General features: G+C 40.0%; 1 protein-coding gene across 1 annotated transcript in view; it reads right to left on the bottom strand.

Moving 5' to 3' along the window:
* Nucleotides 1-22975, bottom strand: part of STK38 (serine/threonine kinase 38) — a 57967-nt gene that overhangs the window by 5405 nt on the left and 29587 nt on the right. Inside the window, exons 6-10 of the mRNA XM_054980230.1 lie at nt 22416-22539; nt 20161-20315; nt 19261-19363; nt 5923-5984; nt 4465-4582 (exon numbers count right to left, since the gene is read on the bottom strand). Coding sequence (XP_054836205.1) covers nt 4465-4582; nt 5923-5984; nt 19261-19363; nt 20161-20315; nt 22416-22539 — 562 coding nt within the window. The remainder of the gene's footprint in view (nt 1-4464; nt 4583-5922; nt 5985-19260; nt 19364-20160; nt 20316-22415; nt 22540-22975) is intronic.

Genomic DNA, 22975 nt, shown 5'->3' with positions numbered 1-22975 from the left:
CAAAATAACCACTCTGAATGTAAGAGGTCTGGAAAACCCTGTAAAGCGAAGAAGAGTTATTTCTTTGTTGGCCAAAACTAAATCTCAGGTAATTTTTCTACAGGAAACTCATGCTAAAAATAATGACATAGATATATTAAAGGCAAACTGGATCCAGTCACAATATTATGCAGCTGGTAATTCAAAATCAAGGGGTGTTGCAATACTATTTGCAAAGGATCTTTCATTTCACCATAAAAAAACTTTCAAAGATCCTAAAGGGAGATTCATTTTTGTTAAAGGTTCAATTCAAGAACATAACTATACCTTCGCATCCATTTATGCTCCTAATAATCAACAATTAAATTTTATAGAAGAAACATTAGGAAAACTGGAGAAATTTCAAGAAGGTCATCTTATAGTAGGGGGGGACCTAAATTATATAATGGATTATAAATGGGACAGAACACATTTTGAAAAAAATTCTACCAAAAAGAACAGGAAGACAAAACTGCAATCCATCTTAAAAAGACATAATCTCATGGATATATGGAGGCAGCTACATGTAGGAGAAAAGGATTATACTTATTATTCTCAAAGACACAACACATATACTAGAATTGACTTTATTTTGATTTCTGAATCATTGCTTGAGCAAGCGGTGGACTCCCAAATTGGACCATGTTTAATTTCGGACCATTCCTGGGTCAATGTATTAATAGCATCAGAAATACAAAAACAATGCCCCAAACAATGGTGCTTACCGAAACACTTACTTTATAACCACCAAGCAGCCAAAGAAATAGAAAAAACCTTAGAGAGAGTTATAGCTGATAATAACTCTGAAGAAATAAAAGCTAATATACTCTGGGATACGATTAAAACAGTATCAAGAGGACATATTATAGCGCTCTCAGCGAGTATAAACAAAGAAAAATTAAAACATAGACAGGATTTAGTAAACTCAATTAAAAATTTGGAGGAAGAACATAAATTGACAGGAAGCAAGAAAATATACCAAAAATTAACTACCCAACGTAAAGTTTTAGAAACGATTGACAGCAATGATGTACATAGAAGTTTAATTAAATCTAAGCAAAGATATTGGTTTAATACCCCTAAAGCCCTAAGATTTCTATCGAATAAAATAAAACAGAAGAATCTGAAAAATAATATTCATCTACTCCAAGATGAAAATAAAACAAATTGTCATGATTCCCAAACGATTTTGCAAGTATTTAAAAAATTCTACATGAATCTGTATTCATCAACAAACCCCAAACAAATTAAGATTATGGATTTTTTACACTCACTCAAAAATGTAAAGAAATTGGAAGAAAATCATAGATTACTTTTAGAAAAACCTATCTCCCTGCAGGAAACCCTAGAAGCAATTAAGTTAGCTAAAAACAATAAAGCCACGGGACCTGATGGATTCCCATCAGAGTTTTATAAAAAATATGCTATTTTACTAGCTCAACATCTAACTAATACTTGCAATTTAGTTTTGGATGAATGTAAACTACCTCCTACTTGGAACATGGCCGATATAGTAGTTATACATAAACAAGGGAAAGACCCAACAAAAGCTGAATCATATAGACCAATATCACTTCTCAATCATGATTATAAATTATTTACATCAATCCTAGTTCGACGTTTAAACTCATTCATAAGCAAATATATTCATAATAATCAAGCAGGTTTTATACCCAAAAGAGAAATCACAGATAATATATATAAAACGTTAAATTTAATTGAGCATTGCAAAAACAACAAGACTGAAGCACTGTTCCTCTCATTAGATATTCAAAAAGCCTTCGATTCGGTTGAGAAACAATATTTAAGTAGTACCCTTCAATTCCTAGGCTTTGGTGAAAAATTTTGTAAACACCATAGGAGCTATATATCTGCAACCTACAGCTAACATTAGACTGAATGGTTTACGTTCAGGAGAAATTGTAATTAACAGAGGCACTAGACAGGGTTGTCCGCTATCTCCCATGCTTTTTGCCATAGCTTTGGAACCTTTTGCAATTGCATTAAGGGAAAATGAAAATATATTTGGAATCCCCATTAAAGGTAGCTCTTATAAAATCTCGCTTTTCGCTGATGATATGTTAATCTATTTAACTAACCCAACAACCTCATTGACACATCTTCACCCCTTGCTAACGGAATTTGGTACTATATCGGGCCTGGTTGTAAATCAATCAAAATCACAAATTCTTTCTATTAATCTCTCTAAAACTACTGAAAAACTAATTTGTAAACAGTATAAATATCAATGGGCTTCAAATTATCTTACTTACCTTGGCATCAACATTACTCCCAATTTAAACGACCTCATTAAATTAAACCACCAAAGAATAGCAAACCAAATTAAAATAGAAATTATTAACTGGAACAAGCTAAAACTTAACTGGTATGATAGGTTCCATTTAATAAAATCATTTATATTACCCAAATTTCTTTTTATTTTTAGAGCAATTCCAGTAACAATTCCTATAAAACTAATTATCCAATGGCAAACAATGATTAATAGTTTCTTATGGCAAAACAAGCATCCAAGGATAGCATTTTCCACGTTGAGAAGAAAATCTAAAGATGGAGGTTTTAATTATCCAGATTTGAATCTATACCAAGCAGCAATTAGACTTCTAAACTTACTCCAACTCATCTCCGTGGAAACTACAACAGAATGGCTCACCCTCTTCAATACTTATTTAAACAAATTCTCTTTTAATGATTTAATATGGAACAAACAAATAAACAGACCCAAAAGCATTAACAAAAATATGTTTTTAATCAGCAATTTTGCAGATATGGGATAAATTCAAAACTAAACTCATCCCAGAAAAATCCAGATTTTCCTCATTCCTTAATCAAGCTTGGTTTCCTCCAGGTCAAGAATCAGATTTTATAAAACTATTCCAACAGGCTAAAATGACAAGGTTAATTGATATTGCTACAAATTCAGGCCTGATGGAAAAATCAAAAATTGAAGACAAATTAAAGCACAATCTGGTGTGGTTTAGATACTTACAGATTAAAAATATGATGGAACAAATAGGTATAAAATCAATAATGAAAACTCCCTTGACGGAATTTGAAATATTACGATCTTATACAACTCAAAAAAAAGGAATGCTATCCATATTATACACTACATTACTGAACACACAGAACAAAAAGCAAATTCCTTGTCAATCTAGCTGGGCTAAAGATTGCAATGTAGAACAATCACCTCAGACATGGAACAAGATCTGGACCTCATCTATATTCAAATCAAAAGTTACCTTAACTAAGTTCCAAACGCCTAAGAAACTATCCTATATATACCCATCAGCTTCCCCAAAATGCTGGAAAAACTGTGGAGAGATGGGCATGTTTGCTCATTGTTGGTGGGGATGCCCTATCATTAAAAGTTATTGGGAGAAAGTAATTGATTCAATCAAAACTATTACAGGATATGAAGTTCCCTTCGACCCTAAAATCCTTTTTTTAGATCAGTGGGAAGAATTACCTATACCTATGATTAGAAAAGAATTGATTGCAACTCTGTTAGTAGTAGCAAAGACTGAAATAGCGCTGGTCTGGAAGAAAGATCATGCACCCTCCATAGATTCATGGTTTGAAAAAGTATGGAATCACTTTATTATGGAAAAAACCCATAACGACTTATACATAGCTGAACAGTTTCCTGCAAACTCCAAGTTTATGGAGAAATGGCTTCCTTTTTTTGAATATGTTGATACAAATAATATTCAGCCTAAATCAAAAATACTTCAAACAATTACTCTCTCTAGAACTTTTATGCTTTAATTTATATGCCTTGTCAAATTATATAATACTTGACTGTATATATCTAACTCCCTCCTGTATCAAAATAGTTTTGTAATGGTTAAGGTTTAGATTCATAAGTGTTTGTTTGTATGTTGTATGGTTTAATTGTAATAAAAAATTAAAAAAAAATTACCTGCTAACATCTTCTCCACAGTTTGACACTGAGAGATCTCTGCCTTTCGGTGCTACACCTCTGAAGATGCCAGTCACAGCTGCTGGTGAAACATCAGGAACTACAATGCCAAGACCAGGGCTAGAGTTTTTGTGTAAGTACCGATCTGTGTGAGTTGGTTTCCTGTAGACCTTGTGACCTAACTGAAAGTTTGCTTTGAGGATGACCAGGGTATCTAGATACTGAGACACTGAGAGATCTGTCTTTTGGTGCTACACCTCTGAAGATGCCAGTCACAGCTGCTGGCAAAACGTCAGGAACTACAATGCCAAGACCACGGCTATACAGCCCGGAAAATCCACAATAACCATCGTTCTCTGGCCGTGAAAGCCTTCGACAATATATCAAACAGCAGAATTAACTGTGTCATATAGTTTAGAAAAGAAAGGAGCAACAAATGTGAAGCCAATGACAGAATTTCCAAAACCAAGTTACTATAAGAATTCAGACAGAATAGGTTCCATTACCAATTAGCATCTCGTACATAATGACTCCAAGTGACCACCAGTCACAAAGCTTATTGTAGCCAGTCTGCATGAAAACCTCTGGAGCAATATAATCTGGAGTTCCTACAGTAGAGAAGGCCTGAAAAATACCAACATCTGTTATACTTCTTCAGAGACATATAACCAGCACACACAGCACTTAAAGTATTCAAGGATAATTGTCTGCCAAAAACTACTTCACAGACAGCTAATAATGATTGATTAACGAGCTTGTAGACAAATCATATGTCCAAACATCAGGAAAATGGCATCAAGTTGATAACTGGACCATAATATGTAATAAATAAGAACATAATATCTCTTTTTCTTACGTGAAATTATTCCCTGAATGATGTTAGGTTCCTAAAGTCTTTGTTTAAAGCCCACTTTGGTCAAAGCAGCCACAAAATAAGTATGGAGATACCTTTTATGAGATCAATTGAAACGCAAACCTTGCCAGGCAGAAGGCCTAGAAACATTCAGCATTATTTTTTATTATTTTTATGCAATCCTAAACAGCACTATACCTTTCAAAACCCATAGAAGTCAACGAGCTTAGAAGGGTATGCTTAGGGTGGCTCTGTAAAAGTTTTAAAAAGCTGATAAAGAAAATATTGTACATATTTTTATTCCCCCTCCCAAAAATTTAGCTTTCCAGAAAGAAAAAATTAACTATGGTTTGAAAGTTTCCATCACTAGGAGTCAGCCTCATCGAGTGCATGAAAATTAGGAAGTAGCCAGTTCTAAACCATGGAGAAAAATTATTTACTAAAATAAGCAATAACTGACAATTGCAAAATGCCAGATCTGGGCTCAGGCAGCAGCAAAATATAGCCACCAAAGTTGTTAAGGATGATGATAATTTCCACAGTTTAGAGAGTATTTAAATAATAGATTATGACCTACCAACTGGACCAGACCCAAACAAGTGCAACTCACTGCCTCTATTCTTATTACTCACTGGCTTGGTTCAGTCCCTCTCTTCTATTAAGAAAAGAGGGAGGGAGCATACCACAAATCCCCTAGACCCTTAGAGTAAATGAAGCAGAATCACACAGTAATCCCAAACAAGCACCAGCTTCTTCAATTAGTCAGCCAAAAAGTACCAGCACCAAGACACTACCTATTCAAGCCAGCTGGTCCAAAAGGACAGCACAGCACTAAAAGCCTTCAAGGTCCCTGAAGAATCAACAGGCTCTCTCCTTGTTGAAGATTATCCATGAGGCTGGCCAAGGCAGTCTCTGCTCCAAAACTGAAGCCAAACTGAAACAGGTCCATATAATGATTCCAATACTTCATAATGCACAAAGCTGTCCCTACTACTAGTAGACTGTTAGAGTATAACTGCCTTTTTAAAGGGAGTGTGGCTTTAAGAACATCTCTTGTACATTGCTGTATTGTGCTGCATGAGCAACAATTTCTAGACAGAGTGGTACCTACCAACTGCCGTCTGTTTCTTTTCCAAGTCTCTGCTTTCCTTTTGGAATTCATATTCTGAAAAGCTGATGAGAAATTCACAGGTAGATACATTAACTTTTTAATTTTTTAAGATTGTGCTGCTGTTTTGAAGAGGTTAAAAACATCGATCAATAATTAACTTCTTTCAACCCCTTTTCCTACTTCTTGAACTCTGGAAAAAACAGACTAGAAATAAAAAAATAAGGTTGCACAGGGTGATAGCAAGACACAAATATGGTATTAATTAGCATATATTTCTAACAATGGTCATGCTGGATCCCACTGATAGGGTTAGTGTGCATTTCAACATGAGAAATTTAAAATCATTTCACATCATGTTTTTATCACACCCTTTCTTCAGGGCCATGTACATTGTTCTCCACTCTTCCATTTTATCCTCACAACCACCCTGTGAAGTAAGTTAAGATGAAAGAGTGACTGGCCCAAGGTCTAACCGTTACATCATGCTGGCTCTCTTCTCATACTGCTTTGTATCTTCTAAAGACTGTGTGAAAGATTTCAGACATGTCAAAGAGCAAGAGAGGAAAGCAAAATAAATAAATAAAAAGAGGACACCCTGGACAATTAAAGGCTAACTACCATCCCCATTTTGCTTCCTGAACAATAAGGAACCTAGGTCCTGATCTGAAGGGCAAAGAATTCATATTACTCCCATTCTGCAGACACTACATTGGTTTCCCACCAGTTACTGGGTTCAATTCAAGGTTTTGGCTATCACATAATAGCCCTTCATGGCCTCAGTCCGTCATACCTACAGTACTGCCTCTCTTCCTATGCCCCACCATGGCAGCTGCACTCATCTGAAGAGGGTCTTCTGCAGGCACCAACCCACACATGGGCAAAATCAACAGCTGCTTGTACATGCATTTTCTGTAGCGATCCCCACATTATTGAAAAGCCTGTTTGAAAAGATTAGGCAAGTTCCTTCTCCTGGCTTTCCACAAACTATGCAAAACTGAGTTATTCAGCAGAACCTTTTTATGCATGTAATAAAATTGTGCTGTAAGGTTCGGAGAGATGTGCGGGAATGAGATAGGGACGGTAGATTATAGTACTGTGTACCATTTGTCTCTGTAAATATGCTCTTACTGGATAGTTCTGTGCCATGCAACGTTTCAGCTTATGTTTTTTCCATCATTGTTTTCAACTCTGTATCAGATTTCTGCTTGTTTTCAAATTTCTGCAGTCTTTACCCTGTTGTATTCTCTATTGAATATTTATTGAATGTCCCAGTCACTGATGGTATTGATCTACACTGTGTAATCCGCCTCAAGTCTCAGTGAGAAAAGTGGACTATAAATAACATAAATAATGAATAAAATAAAGGAAACCTCCCAAAAAATGTCCATATCTGAACTTCAATAGGGCTAAATTCACTGTCAGCAAGTGTAATAACTTTACTATAACATATGCACATTTTCACATGAGGGTATGTGTGCCTGCACAGAAGACCTCAATGAACAGCAGTTACAGGTAAGTGCAACCCTTTTTTCATTGTCGGTCTTCTGGTGCAGTCCCACATGGGAGATTACCAAGCTTCTTACCTGGGTGATGGAGCTGAATTATCAGAAGATTGATTGCAGTCCTGCACTGCCAACTGCTGTCTCTCATCTATCGAAGATGTCAAGAGCACAGTGCATGACAAAGGTGTCCATCGATGACCACGTCACTGCCTTACAAATGTCCTGAAGAGGAACCCCGGACAGGAGCGCCGTCGACGTCGCCTGGGATCTCATGGAGTGTGCATGAACATCCAGTGGACAAGGTAAGTTGGCAGTTTGATAGCACAAAGTGATAGCCTGTACTACCCACCTAGCCATCATTTGCAAACTGGCTTTCTGCCCCTTTCTAGGACCTGTATAGCAGACATAAAGATGTCTGTCCAATTTAAAACTTTTAGTGCGATCCAGGTAAAATAGTATCACCCTCCTTACATCTAGTATGTGCAAGGTCCTCTCTGCATCACTAGAGTAGTTAGGGAAGAAAACCGGTAACAAAATATCCTAAGATAAATGGAACCTGGATGCTACCTTAGGAAGAAAATTCAAATTAGGTCTAAAGGTAACCCTTTCCTGATGTATCTTTAGGAACGGCTGATCGATGCATAGGATAGCTCACTCACTCTCCTGGCTGAAGTCACAGCAATTAGCAGAGCTACCTTAAGAGTCAATGACTTCAAACGGCAGGTGGCCAATGGCTCAAATGGTTTTGACATTAACATTGTAAGTACTAATTGCAGTGACCACTGCAGCACTATCTTCCCTACCGGGGGAAACATATATTTCAAGCCCCTTAAGAATAGCTGGGAAGTATAATGGGAGAACAGTGTTTTCCTATCAACAGGTTTGTGAAAGGCTGAGGACTTCCAGCTTGGGATCCATGCAGGTCTAACGCAGCTCAGGGAGCTGGGCTGTCCGAGTCGCTGTTTGTAGGGCTGGAGGGGTGCAAACTGCCCACAGCCCCCTGTTCTCAGGCGGAGAACAGGCAAGTACGCTCAAGACCTTGAGGGTGCGTTGATCTCAGGTGTGAGGGGGGTTCTACGTAACGAGCCCCCATCCACCCTTGAGGTCCCACCTGAAGAGAGGTTGCTGAGATCTCTGCAGCGACTTTGGAGTCAAATTTTGGCATAAGAACTACATGCCCAAGCTTCAGCAAACTAAGAAGGGAACCTGAATCGATTGGATAATCGAAGCAGTGATTACAACCCAAGAGAAACATCTAAGAAGGTAAAGATTGCTATCTCTCATTACGGGACTGATTACAATAAGAAATAAAGTGACAAAGATCTAGAAAACTGCAAAAGACTTGATATATAACTGAGAAAACTCCGGCAAATAAATTATTAAAAAGTGACATTGTAAAGAAAAGTTAGAGCGGAAAAACGATTATTGTTTACATACCTGCGGCTAGAGAGAGATAGTGGACTGTGAGAAACTTTCAACACCGCGAGAACTGCTGTGAAACGGAGAGGAACAGGAAGTGCGTCAGAACCATAAAGAGCTTGGCGAGAAGTGGCTTGTAAGCAGCGGAAGTGGAATATCACCATTTTTTAAGAGGGCAAAGCTGCGGCTTCAAAAAAAACGGAAGTAGGCCATCTTAGACAAGGGTAAGGGCGGTTGCCTCAGAATAAAACCATAGAGAAAAGACGCCCGACATTTTGGACCACGTAAATAACAGTTTTTATAAAAATAACCTAAACTTTGACTTTTAAAAATAAAGGAAAATAATAAAATCGCGCCATGGAGCTAAGGAAAAGAGCAGACTCGTGGGAGCGAAGTAGAGCTAGCCCCACGACATCAAAGAAGGAATGGCAAATGGCGCTGGAAAACCTAGACAAAAAAGTTTCGGAAGGGAATAAAGAGCTTAAAGATATGATGCAAGAGATGGCGAAAAATTTGAAAGACTTTAAAGAGACACTTAAATCGGAGATGGCAGAACTAGCGAAGAATATGGATCAGGTTCAAAAAGAAATGCAAGTTACACAGCAGAGAGTTAACGCAGTAGAAAAGGCAGCTGATACCTTGGCAGATGTGCAGAGAATGGAGCTGAGAGGCGTGAAGGGAAGAATGGCTGTAGCTGAATGTAAACAAATGGAAAGACAAGTGAGATTTCGTGGAATCCCGGAAGTTTTGGAAAAAACAGCCCAAGAGCAGATTACAGAAATTTTGGCGGCATACCTGGGAAAAGAAGAAGAGGAGATTGCAGCGCTTCTGGACGTGGCATACAGAATTAACTCAAAATTTGCAGCTCAAAGGAAGTTACCAAGAGATATGATTGTGCAATTTACAACTAGAAAGACAAGAGAGTCAATTGTGAGTAAACAATTTCAGGACCCATTAGAGGTTGATGGGAAAGTGGTGAGAATCATGAAAGAACTGCTCAGATCGGTGTTGTTGGAGAGGAAGAAGTATAGAGAGCTGGTCCAGATGTTAAAAGACATGAAAATCAGATACAGATGGGAAATACCTGAAGGACTGGCTTTCGAATTTGGTGGTGTGAGGAAAATCATCAGATCTGGCCAGGAGATGGAAAGGTTTATCAGGGTCAATGAAAAAGACTTACCAAAAGGAGCTAAAATTTGATCATGGAGTGTAAAATCATATCTTGGAATGTAAATGGACTAAATTCACCTTTTAAACATAAGACTATTTTCCACTGGCTTTTAAAACAAAAATGTAATATAGTGTGTTTGCAAGAGACACATTAAAAAAGAGGATGTGAAATATTTGAAACTTGCAAAACTTGGAAATGAATTTGTAGCAGCTTCCAAAAAGAAAAAGAGAGGAGTTGTATTATATATAAAGGAGGAGCTACAGCCAAAACTGGTTCTAAGTGATACAGATGCTAGATATATTGCAGTGGAAATAATCTGGAACTCTAAGAAGATTTTGGTGATTGGAATTTATGCGCCCAATGGGACAAAAGAAAATTTTTTCAAGGACTTACAGGAACAATTAGATGAATTGACTTATGCTCAAATAATTTTGGCAGGTGACTTCAATGGAGTTACAAATTTGGAAGAAGACAAGAAATCTAAAAGTGCACAGAAAAAGAGAGGACTTTTGCCAAAATAGTGTTTTGCGATTAAGGAACAAGAAAGTCTGGAAGATGTGTGGAGGAGACAAAATCCGAAAAATAGACAATATACATTTTACTCTGCAAGACATTTTACACTATCAAGAATTGACATGATCTGGGCCTCCAAAGAACTGGTGGTATGGACTAGAGATGTGGAGATAATGCCCAAGGTAGGCTCAGATCACAATCTAGTTATGTGGAGATTTGGGAAAAATAAAAAGAAAAGAGGATGGAGGATAAATGAAAACTTGCTGCAAACGGAAGAAAATATGGCGTTGTTACGAAGAGAGACCAAATTTTTAATACAGTGCAATTTGAATAAGGATGTACCAACTAACAAGATATGGGACACATATAAAGCTGTTATTAGAGGAACGCTAATGGATCTGAATGCAAGAGCTAGGAGGAGTAGGGAAGAAAACAGACTTGAAATTATGGAAAAAATTAAAGCCAAAGACATACAACTTAAAAAAAGACCAGGAAAAAAGAAAATATTTCAGGATATGAAAATCCTGCAGGAACCATTGACGGCAATGAACAATAGAGAATTGGAGTGGAATTTTAAAAAAATGAAACAGAAGTCGTTTGAAGGTGCAAATAAGCCTGGGAAATATTTAGCGTGGCAACTAAAAAAAAAGGGGAGAAGAAAATCATAACTAAGATTCGAGAGGAAGATAAAACATTGACAGATCAATCAGCCATTAGTAGAGCCTTTTTTAAATTTTATGCAAAGCTGTACCAAAAGAAAGAGGTGAACAGAGATTCAATAGCGGAATATTTGGAGAAAGTGAAGCTTCCAGTAATTTCAGAGGAATGGAAAGAGAAGTTAAATAGGGAAGTGACAGAGGAAGAAATAAAAGAAGCTATACAATCAACAAAATTAGGGAAAGCACCGGGACCAGATGGAATAACAGCAAAGTTCTATAGAATGACGGCCAATGAGCTGACACCGTTTCTAAGTGAGGTAATTAATGGAATATTACAAGGCCAAAAGATTCCTGATTCATGGAATGAAGCTAATATATCATTGATCCCGAAAGATGGACAGGATTTGACCGATGTTAAGAATTATCGGCCAATTTCGTTGCTAAATAATGACTATAAAATATTTGCGAAAATAATGGCGGAAAGATTAAAGGGATGGATGTCGGAATTTATTGCAGGAGAACAAGCTGGATTCCTACCCAATAGACAAATTAAGGACAATTTAAGGACAATAATAAACACTATTGAATATTACGATAAGCACTGTGATAGGGAAGTTGGTTTCTTTTTTGTAGATGCGGAAAAAGCATTTGACAATTTGAACTGGGATTTTATGTTTTCCACTATGGAAAAGCTGTAAATGGGAGAAAAGTTCACACAAGCAGTTAAAGGAATTTACAAAGACCAGTGTGCAGCGATTGTAGTTAATGATGATTTGACTAAAAAATTGAAAATAGGTAAAGGTACAAGACAAGGTTGCCCATTATCTCCATCGTTGTTCATTTTGATTTTGGAAATTTTGTTGATTCAAATTCGAGAGGACGATACAATCCGTGGCATAAAAATAAAGGAATTTTCCTACAAAGTCAGGGCATTTGCGGATGATGTAATATTGATAGTGGAAGATCCAATCGACAATATGCCAAAAATAATGGATAAAATAAAGGAATTTGGTGATTTGGCAGGATTTTATGTGAACAAAAAGAAGTCGAAGATATTGTGTAAGAACATGACGAAGCAAAAACAGCAAGAACTAATGGATATAACGGACTGTGAGGTAGCTAATAAAGTGAAATATTTAGGAATTGAGTTGACTGCAAAAAATATAGATTTATTTAAAAATAATTATGAGAAACTGTGGCAACAAATAGAAAGAGATTTGATAAAATGGAATAAACTAAATTTGTCATGGTTGGGAAGAATAGCAGCAGTGAAGATGAATGTGCTACCACGTGTGATATTTTTGCTGCAAACTATTCCAATTATCCTAGACTTCAAACAATTTGACAAATGGCAAAGAAAAATTTCAGACTTTGTGTGGGCAGGCAGGAAACCTCGAGTGAAAATGAAGGTATTACAAGACTCGAAAGAAAGAGGGGGGCTGCAACTGCGAAACATAAGATTATATTACGAAGCAATTTGTCTGACATGGTTAAAAGATTGGATAACGTTAAAAGACCGTAAACTGCTGACTTTGGAGGGACACAAAAAGTTGTTTGGATGGCATGCCTATTTGTGGGATGATAAAGTTAAAGCGGACTCTTATGTTTTTGCATCACTATATCAGAAGAAGCCTTTTCACAATCTGGAAGAAATATAAGAATTACATGGAAAGTGGTATCCCTTCATGGGTGGTACCATATGAAGTAATAGATCCGAGAACTGTTTATAATGAACAACGTTTAACTTATAAAGAGATAATGTCGACAGAACATAGAATACCAAAAATAAAGACACAAGAAGAGTTATCTCCTCACTATGGATGGTTTCAATATAGGCAAATTAGGGATCTTTACAACTCGGACTGTCTAAAGGGAGGAATAAGACTAAAAAACTCGGAGTTAGAAGAAGTGATTCTACAAGAAGGCAAAAAAGATATTTCGAAAATATACAAAATACTTTAAAAATGGTATACGGAAGACGAGACAGTCAAAGTCCAGATGGTGAAATGGGCAATAAACCTTCATAAAGAAATAACAATGGAATCATGGGAATACTTGTGGAAAAATACTTTGAAGATTTCAACTTGTACCAACATTAAAGAGAATGTATACAAAATGATGTATAGGTGGTATTTAACGCCTAAGAAGATTGCGCATGGCAATGCAAATATGTCAGATAAATGCTGGAAATGTAAAAAGCATGAAGGATCATTTTATTATATGTGGTGGACTTGTGAGGTAGCTAAGCAATACTGGGGAGATATAATAGAAATAATTAATGAGGTTTTGCAAACCCAAATAAATAAGAACCCAGAGTTGTTGCTACTGAACTTGGGAATGGAAGAAGTTCCAAGGCAGTACAGAACATTGCTATTTTACATGATTACAGCAGCAAGACTTTTGTATGCGCAGAAATGGAAAGTGCAAGAAATACCAACTATAGAAGATTGGATTTACAAATTGCTGTACATGGCTGAGATGGACAAAATGACAAGAAAACTTAAAGATCTTGATCCAGGAGAATATATTGCAGACTGGGAGAAATTGAAACAATATCTAGGAAAAAAATGGGATGTGAAAGGAGGATTCTGGCAGTTTGAGAATTATTAATATGTGACTTTATAAAGGGGAGAGAGAAGTAACTTTACCATTAATGGGGAAACTTAGCTATTAATTAATCTAAGCTAATATTAGTAATAAGGAGATTGTATTAAAAATAGTTTAAACAGTGAAATGTAGACTGATATATTAGAAAATTGGAGATATAGAAGAATTTGAACATGCTTAGAATAAGCAATATAACATATATAGGATTTAGAAAAATTATGGTTAAGAGTAATTTGAGAAAATTTTTCCCACTTGCGAGCATAAGATTGCCTAGTTGAGAGTCTTTTGGCATTAAGTAGCACTTCTGCCACCTCCGTCAAGACGAGACCTACTGTCAAATGAGGCATGCTGTCAGTTTGAGTCTGTTGATTGCATGGTGGAATACCCCTTCCCACGATAGGATATCTGGCTCCTGAGGGAGACGATGGAAAGTCTGGTTGGACATCTGAAGCAGTTGGTGAAATCACGGCTGCCATGGCCAGAAGGATGTCACTAGAATGGCAGTCGTCCCTTCCGCCTGCATCTTGCCTAAAACCTTGCAAATCAGAGGTATAGGAGGAAATGCGTAAAGGAAACTTCCTGACCATGTAATCTAGAACGCGTCTCCCAGGGAGGTGGGCTCAAGGCCCCCCCTTAAGCAAAAAAGGGAGGCCTTTATGTTTTCTCTTGAGGCAAATAAATCTACCTCTGCTTGACTCCAGTCCTGAAAAATGGGACCAAGGTACCGATCGTTGAGCGACCATTCATGCATGTTCGTGCCCACTCTGCTCAGTTTGTCTGTAAGGACATTTTCTGGTCCAGGTACGTGAACTGCCTGTAAGTGTACATCGTGGCTGACAGCCCACTCCCATAACGCTATGACTTTGTGACATAGAGACCTTGACTGTTGATGTAGCACATTGCCGTGCAATTGTCCGTAAGCACAGTAACATGTTTTCCTCTGACTATATCTGAAAAGGAGATTAAGGCATAAAACACTGCCCTCAGTTCCAACATATTAATGTAGAGACCAAGTTCCACGTTCCCCCAAATGCCCTGAGCTGTAAGATCCCCAACAATGTGCCCCCCAGCCTCAGGAAGAAGCATCTGTGGTCACCGTAACATCAGAGCGAGTGACAGCAAACTGAATGTTCTGAAATAAGTTTGCATCTATTAGCCACCACTGTAAAGTCTTAAGCACTGTTCTGGGGATTGAGAATTTATTCTCCTGGGAATGGAGACCTGACCAGTAACAGGAAATAAACCGTAACTGTAATCCCCTCGTGCGTAGTCTAGCTATTAGGATCACAGCTGTCATTGATGCCATGAGGCCTAGCAACGTCTGAATCCTCTTAGCAGACTGCAACCTATGCAGGGCTGGCGCGCCCATAGAGGCCAGGTGGGCGGTGGCCTCAGGCGCGAGGGCCCTGGAGAGGCGCCGGAGGGGGTGTCGGAGGTGGAGGTGTGCACCATGGAGCTGGCGTGGCTGGCCCGCAGCTGCTGCAGCCAGCCCCGTGCCGCTGCCGCCGCTGCCACATGACCCAGCTGGGCGAAGCAGCCACAAGCTGCTGCTGGGGCGGCGTGTGGAGCACGGAGCAGCCTCTGCCCATCACCCCAGCCATCCGTCGGCGAATGATCCCGGCTTGCGCTGCGCAATGATGTCATCGCGCAGTTCATGGCCCGTGCGCATGCAGGGGTTGCCGCAGGCGCCAGAAACTCTGGCGCCGGCAGTGAACCTATGTTTAAGGCAGGTTCTGATCACACCCTTCAGCTTTTGAGCCCTTTCTGATGGCAAAAATGCCCTATTAATGGAACCATCCAGGAGGGCACACTCCTAGCGGGAGCAATCTTGGACTTCTTGTAATTTATACTGAGACCTAATTTTGAGCAAGTCTGCAAGATCAAATCCACTTGTCAAAATAGATCATCTCGTGAGAGAGCTGACAATAACCAATCGCCCAAGTACAGGTATATGGAACAACCTAGGATCCTTAGGTGCCCTACTACCACCACCATGCACTTCGTAAATACCTGTGGGGCTGTGGAAAGTCCAAAGGGCAGTACCCAGTACTGATATGCATTACCAGCGCATGTGATTCGTAGGTATTTCCTGTGAGGGGGCAGATAGAGATGTGAAAATATGCATCCTTCAGGTCCACCACTGCAAACCAAGACCCAGAGGGTGTGTCATCACTACATTTAACATAGTCATCCTGAACTTCTGTAACCGCATGTGTTCGTTCAGACCACTTAAGTCTAATAGGGGCCTAAACCCTCCATCTTTCTTTTTCACCAGGAAGAATTTAGAATAAAATCCCAATTGCTCATCCTGTACTGGAACCAATTGGACACCTCCCTTGTTAACCAGAGCTTGCAGTTCCCCAAAAAGTTCCACCGGAGGAACAGAAGAAGATTTAACAGGAAGGTGCAGACACGGTAAGAAATCAAATTCAATTTTATAACCAAAACGAATTATATCTAACACCCATGTATCAGAAGTAATACTACACTAAGCTGCAACGTAAGCAGAGAGCCTGTCACCAAAGGGCTTCCCCCCATCCAGATCTAGTCAGAACTACTTCTGATTGTTCTGTTGCTCCTTCCCAAGTTGAAGATGAGCACCATGCTTGGCTCCATGCAATCCCTTTTGCTTGGAAAGGGACCCATGACTAGAATGATAACGGCTTTGCAGATACTGATAAGTCTGGTAGGGGTGGAAGTGGTACTGCCTCCCCTTGTAATACTGCTGCTTGTACTGCTGCCTGCCAGTTCCTCACAAAGTTGAGGGAAGGACTCCGTATGACTTCACCATCAGGCAGTCCTTCTGCTTCTGTGATAAGTATTCATCAGTTTTCTTGGAGAACACTGTTTTGCCTTCAAACGGAAGGTCTTCTACTTTGCATCTGGTTTTCAGCAGTAGGGTGGTGGACCTGAGCCACGTGTGGCATCTCAGACCTATTGCAGACATCAATGCCCTGGTAGCTGCATCCACTGAATTCCTGCCTGCATTGATCTGATGGCGGGTGAGGCGCAGCGCTTCCTCTCTGATAACCTTCGCCAGAGGTTTCTTATCTCCCGGAAGCAACTCATAAAAGGCAGCCACCTTATCCCATAGAGAGATTAGATAAGCACCCATCATGGCCATATAGTTGGCAATTTTAATACCGAAGGCCGCATAGGCGTAGATATTTCTACCTATGGAGTCCAACTTCTTCCCCTCCTTGTCCGATGGGGGTGTGTGGGAGCCCTGTCACTGTCTTGACTGCATTTCCTCAGTCACAAGAGAAGGGGTGGGGTGAACTGACAGGAAGGGACATGACTCGTCCCTAATCTTGTAGAAAGTCTCTGCCTTCTTCAATGTTGGTGCACTGGAGGCTGGTTTCTCGCAGAGAGATGTCATCAGATCTGCCAACCCCTCGATAACTGGGAAGGTGACACTGGGTGAATTGCCAGAATATACTGCAAAATCTTATCCCTACGCTTAGGGTCAGTAGGTGTAGACTCGATTTCCAAAGCCTTTGCCATGCACAAGAGCTGCTCCGAATACGAGCGAAAATCGTTTGGTGAAACCTCCCCGGTGTCACCGAGAGCCTCGTCGGGTGATGGTTCCAAGGGGCCACTCAGGCTGTCCTCCTCTTGTTCCGGATCTTGGAGCTGGAAAGCCATCGCTGATCCCTGGGTGGAGTGGGATCTCCTGTCATTACCTGAGCAAGCACTTGCCAAAAAGAGGGACTCTGTATGAAAGGGCTCCCCTACATCGATGGCGTAATGGCTGGAAAAGCACTGGTGGTACCATGGGAGCACCCATGCGAACAGCATCTACTGGAGGGCTCTGAGCAACAGCTCTTCCTAGACATGTGCTCCCTCAACATCTCCCCTTCTTCCTCCAAGGAAGACGACAGGGATCGGAGCCCGGGTGATGGGGTTCTAGGCGGGATCACAAGCTCTGCAGATACAGGCTGATAACTTTCAGGAGCCTTCGCCGGTTCCTTTGATTGGTGCTTCGATTTGGCTCTCTTCTTCTGGGTGGTTTACCCGAAGTTGGAGCCAAAGGGTTGGATGGTTCCCACTGTGCCTGTGGAGGGAAAGCCAAGTCCCTCAGTTCCGAATGCTGGCGCCGAGAGCCTGCCGGTTCTGATTGAGACAGTGAAACAAAGTCCGAGCCACGCTTCCGGCTCCAGGCAGAGTCTGACAGGCTCGATGCCTCACAGGAGACTGACGGAGGTTGGCTCTGAGGGGTCAGTTCTGATGACGTCGCTTGAGTCACTAGTATTGGAGTCGAAGTCAGATCTGACTGACTTGTAGCGGCCTCCTGGGTCTTAGGTTTCGACCCCTCTGCCGGTGCCATCGCTCTCGCCCACAGAGCAGCCCTCAGTTGGCTAGATCATTCTGTGCGTGCTTTAGGGGTAAAACCCTGGCAGATGCTGCAAACCTGAGTATTGTGCTCTTCCCCCAAGCACAGCAGGCAGAGTAAATGATTGTCCGTCTTAGACATTTTCATGTTGCATTTCGAGCAACGCTTGAATAATGCCTTCTCGGCCATTACTCCCAAATCTTTTCCTTTCTCTCTCCAGAAGAGGAAAACGCGGAGAAGAACAGGGTCAACGACCCGAAAACGAAGAACTCCAAGCTAACAATCGCTACAGTTAGTCTCTCCTAGCCAGTGGCAAAAGAGGAACTGAGGGTGGAGGACCTCCCCGATATAGGCTGTTTAGGTGGGAAAACAGCCACGGCTGTGCACAGGGAGGCAGTGTGTGCCCTCTGGAGAAATTTTAAAGCTACAGAACCTCCGATCGGCAGGCCTGCGCATGCGCAGTCCCCCATGTGGGACTGCACTAGAAGACCAACAACGAACAGTTATTACTACTAGGTCTGACAGCCGTACCTATGCACCAATGGAACTGTATCAAAAACTGTTGCTTCTGAACAAGAAAACTACTGCCTGCCAAGAATGCACTTTTACAATGATATTCAAGAGGGACTGCCTTTTAGCCTTCAGCAAACAAACAAAAAAACCAAATAGAATAAGCATGTGGAGTAGCTAATTACTACAAACCTATCAAGTAGTTATCTATACAGAAAAAATTCTATGAGAGAAGACATGATAAAAAGAGAATGCAAGATGAAGGCATCAGAAATTCCAAGTTCTCTTTCTCAATGAAGTTGGGAGAGCACAGTTAAAGTGTATTTTGTAATCAAAACTGAATGACTTGATAGTGACCAACAGTTTTCAGTCTTCAGAACAACTGAACAGGGACTCTTCAAACATCAGTGGATGGCAGTAAAGTAAGTGAGAGAGACAGGAAAAGCAAATCCCTCTAATAATTCACTTATTCAGCAAGTCTCAGTAATGTACATGATTGGAGAAAACACAAACCTTCTCCTGAGAGACTAACCAGCATTTCAGACAATTATGAGTAGAGGTGATTTTCTTAGCTTATGCCATAACAGAAAGCTCCTAAGAGTTTGTACTGATGTAACAACTTACTGAAGTCGCTGGGAAGACTGTGGCTCAAATTTCTATAGAACTCGGTTCTATGAGCTTTCTTTAGACCAGTGCAGAGACCAAAATCTGAAAGCTTCACATGCCCCTACAGATAAAGGGGAGGAAAAAAAATAGGGGAGAAGATCACAGACTTCAGACACTAAATGTGTTTAACCATATAGAGATTATATGTCACTATTATGGATTAACTGGATTGTGGTGTTCTCCACACTCAAAGTTAAAAGAATAACATGGTTAACTTCCCAGCATTGCTTCATAATGCAGTTAAAAGTTGTACGTTTTGAGGATGATCACAGGAGACACTGTCTTCAGTAATTATCAGCTGAAGTCACCTGACTTCATAAATAAAGAAGCATAATCTCGTGAAATCAGCATTCTTTCCCCTTTGGGAGCTGAGCTTGGCTCATACAAGAGGCAAAAAGGGAGATTTCACCCCATTACCCCTTCCACCAGTGAGGATATTCATACACGTAAGCTCCTTGACCATGGGAATAAACTTTCTGAGAAATGGAAATGGCTCCAGCAATTAACATCCCAGACCATCAGTGCTTTCAACTGGTGGTTCATGGGATCCAAGCCATGTTATACAAGAATGACTATTTTGAGAACTTGTTCAAGAGCCACATCAGGACATTTAACTGCCAACCAAAATTCAACAGTATTATGAACTTTTTGACAGTGAAAACTGAGCCCCAGTTCATACACTGAAATTTCTCCATGTTGCATGGCCTGATTTTGAAGCGCTGCTTGTCAATTTCTCCCCCCTAAATGCATTTCCATGCAATGCCCTTGGAGTTTACAGACCAAATAATTCCACTTTACACAGTACACTTTGACTAGGAAACACTAGAAAGCACTATCAAGTAAACAACGCACACTTACTTTACTGTCCAAAAGGAGGTTATCTGGCTTGATGTCACGATGAATAAAACCCAACTGATGAATTGAATCAATAGCTAGTACAGTCTCTGCAATATAAAACTGAGTCTCCTCTTCTGTTAGGGTATCTTTTTTCATCAATAATGTCATCATATCACCTGAATGTACAGATACAAGAAAGCAATAGGGAAATGAATCTCCTTTGTAGGTGTCAACTTTAGCTCAATCTAAATTCTACTAAAGATTTAACTTTTGATCTGAACCAAACACAGCCTCTCATTTTCCCTAGAATACTACCATTCTCTTCTTAAGTAGATACTTAGCTTCAGAAAGTACAATTCTTCCCTAACACAGGTAAAGAAACAGACAAAATCTTGTTCTTGTCCACATATACCTCTATATTTCAGAATGCCTTTAGGCAGATTTGTATTGTGAGGGGGTGGGATCTATAATTGGCAGTAAGGACATCTGACTCACCCCAAAGTACGTACATACTCTTATCATAATAAGGGATGACCTATTGAATATGCATTTATAACTTCAATGTAAGCAAGCAAATACAGAAGTTTGTAGATTTTGGAGGTTAGTGTTACCCTATTGCTATCCCTACTCTGTGTCAATTGTCGGTTCATTATTCCTATGCATTAGTCAACTTTTTTGTTACTGACGTCTGCAAACACTAAAACCAACAGAAAATCAGTAGAGTCTTTACAAGCAGGCCAATCAATGCCTGTTGGTATCTCTGGCACGGACCAACGGATGAAATGGCTACATGATGCAAGTGTTTGCTTTGGGTTCCAGCCACAGCAGCAAAGCACATTTCATGTAAGACAAACATGTCTCTGCTGCTACCACACAGATGGCTCTTCTCAGTAACTTCCCACTATTCTCTCCACTGGCTAGATGATGGTGATTCAATTTTTAGCCCTTCCTCCCCGCGAACAGGCTCAGGGCAGTTAAATCAAAAATAAATGCAATTTAAAATCACAATAAAATCAAGCAATCATAATACCCATAAAATATACAGTCTGCAATCCCCGAGATGGCAGGTCCTCAACCTTAACATCCACCCCTGTTTATAGTAAACAGAGGGGAAGGAAAGGAAGGAGGGGGCAACATCCGACTTGGACTAATTTGTATGAGGGGAGAACAATAGCAGGGGCTGCAGCAGATTTAAAGAACTAGGAGAGAATAACGGGAAAAATTCATTCCACCCCAGCAGTGATGCAAGTTAGGGAAAGTTCCTTCATTAGCTGTAACTCCCGTGAAGGGGTTAACCAAAGGCAGGAAGGGAGGAGAGAGGAATTCAAGGTTGTCACAGGAGACTGATTTCCAGACAGCACTGGCAAAGAAGCCCAGTCCAGTGAACTGGCTACATATTGGGGGAAGCAGCAAGTACAGCTTCTGAAATTACCAGAAGCTGGCCGACCTACACAATACTCCTTTTTGAAGATGTTTCCCCAGCCTTCTGTGTTCTCTCCTCCCATCAACAGCAGTACATTTTCTCATTCAAATTAGTATGCATACGTATCATTGCTGGTACACAAAATAAAGAAAAAAAGTATTTGGGGGGACTGACTTTTTTACTCTGCTCTTTGGTACTTTCACTTCAAAAGAGTGGTAAATTGTCAACGTGGTGGTTGGAAAATAGAAATTTAAGAAGGTAAGGTCACCAAGCACATTTCAGGTATGCAATGTGCAAGTTCACACCTGAAGAAATTATGTTGCAATTGTGTTGGAAGCTAAATAAATCACAACTCAGTATTAGGGTGAAAAAATTGACAATACAGAAAAACACGTTGGGAGCAATGTTGGGAGCAATGTTGGTTTGATTCTGAAGAACAAACAGCCACAATACCAAAGAAAAAGGCAAGTGCAGAAATACCATACAAGTGGGTTCAATGGCTGAAAGAAGGGCTTCAAATATTTCCACGGCTAGTCAAATAAAATGTTAGAAAATGGGATTCTATTATGGCTTTGAAAAGATAGCAAATCATCTTTCTTAACTGGGCTCACTACACAATTAATACTTTCCATGTAGTCCAAAACTGCTTTTCATGAAGACTGCTAGCCACGTATCAAATGATACCTTCTTTTTACAAGGTATTACCCAGCGATTAGCATGCACTGCAACAGCTCAGCAACTCAGCATCAGAGTCCACTTACCTAGACTGGAGCAAGGCATTCACATGTACAATAGTATTAGAAGGATTAGAAGACAGTTACAGAACACAATAACCTTTTATCTTAATAATTACCTCCAGGCAGGAACTCCATTATTAAGTAGAGGTTTAGCTTATCCTGAAAGCTATAGAACATTTTTACAACCCACAAACTGTCTGCCTCCACTAGTATGTCACGCTCTGCCCGGATATGGCCAACCTGGAAGGTATATATATATATGCATATAATTACAGACTTGCATTTAAAAATGAAATATTTTTAGTTGCAAAGCAAGCAGTATTTGGGACCTGATAACTCCCTAGCCAGCAACTAATTTAAGTATTACTATATTTTGAGTTGGGCATGAGCTGCAAGGCCTGCAATACTGATTCCATCCACCTATTTGCACTGCAGGGAGTCAAAACATTAAAAAAGCTCTTCAGTCTTGGCATCATGAGCAGCAAAAGTCAATGCTGGTACAGATCTCCCTTCATTATGCTTGGTCAATCAATGTGAGCCAATTTAAGCCAAGATGGTAGCCATGCAGAAGATGCCAAAGAACACTGACCTGCATACAGGCTCCATGTGGCCAGCACACATTTTCAGAGTACACCAAACTATATGCCTGAATACTAGTATGCTGCCACCTCAACCT

The sequence above is a fragment of the Eublepharis macularius genome, chromosome 5 (genome assembly GCF_028583425.1).
Source record: "Eublepharis macularius isolate TG4126 chromosome 5, MPM_Emac_v1.0, whole genome shotgun sequence".
NCBI lineage: Eukaryota > Metazoa > Chordata > Lepidosauria > Squamata > Eublepharidae > Eublepharis > Eublepharis macularius.
The sequence above is the reverse complement of the archived record's forward strand: the minus strand, read 5'-3'. Positions and strand labels throughout refer to the sequence as shown.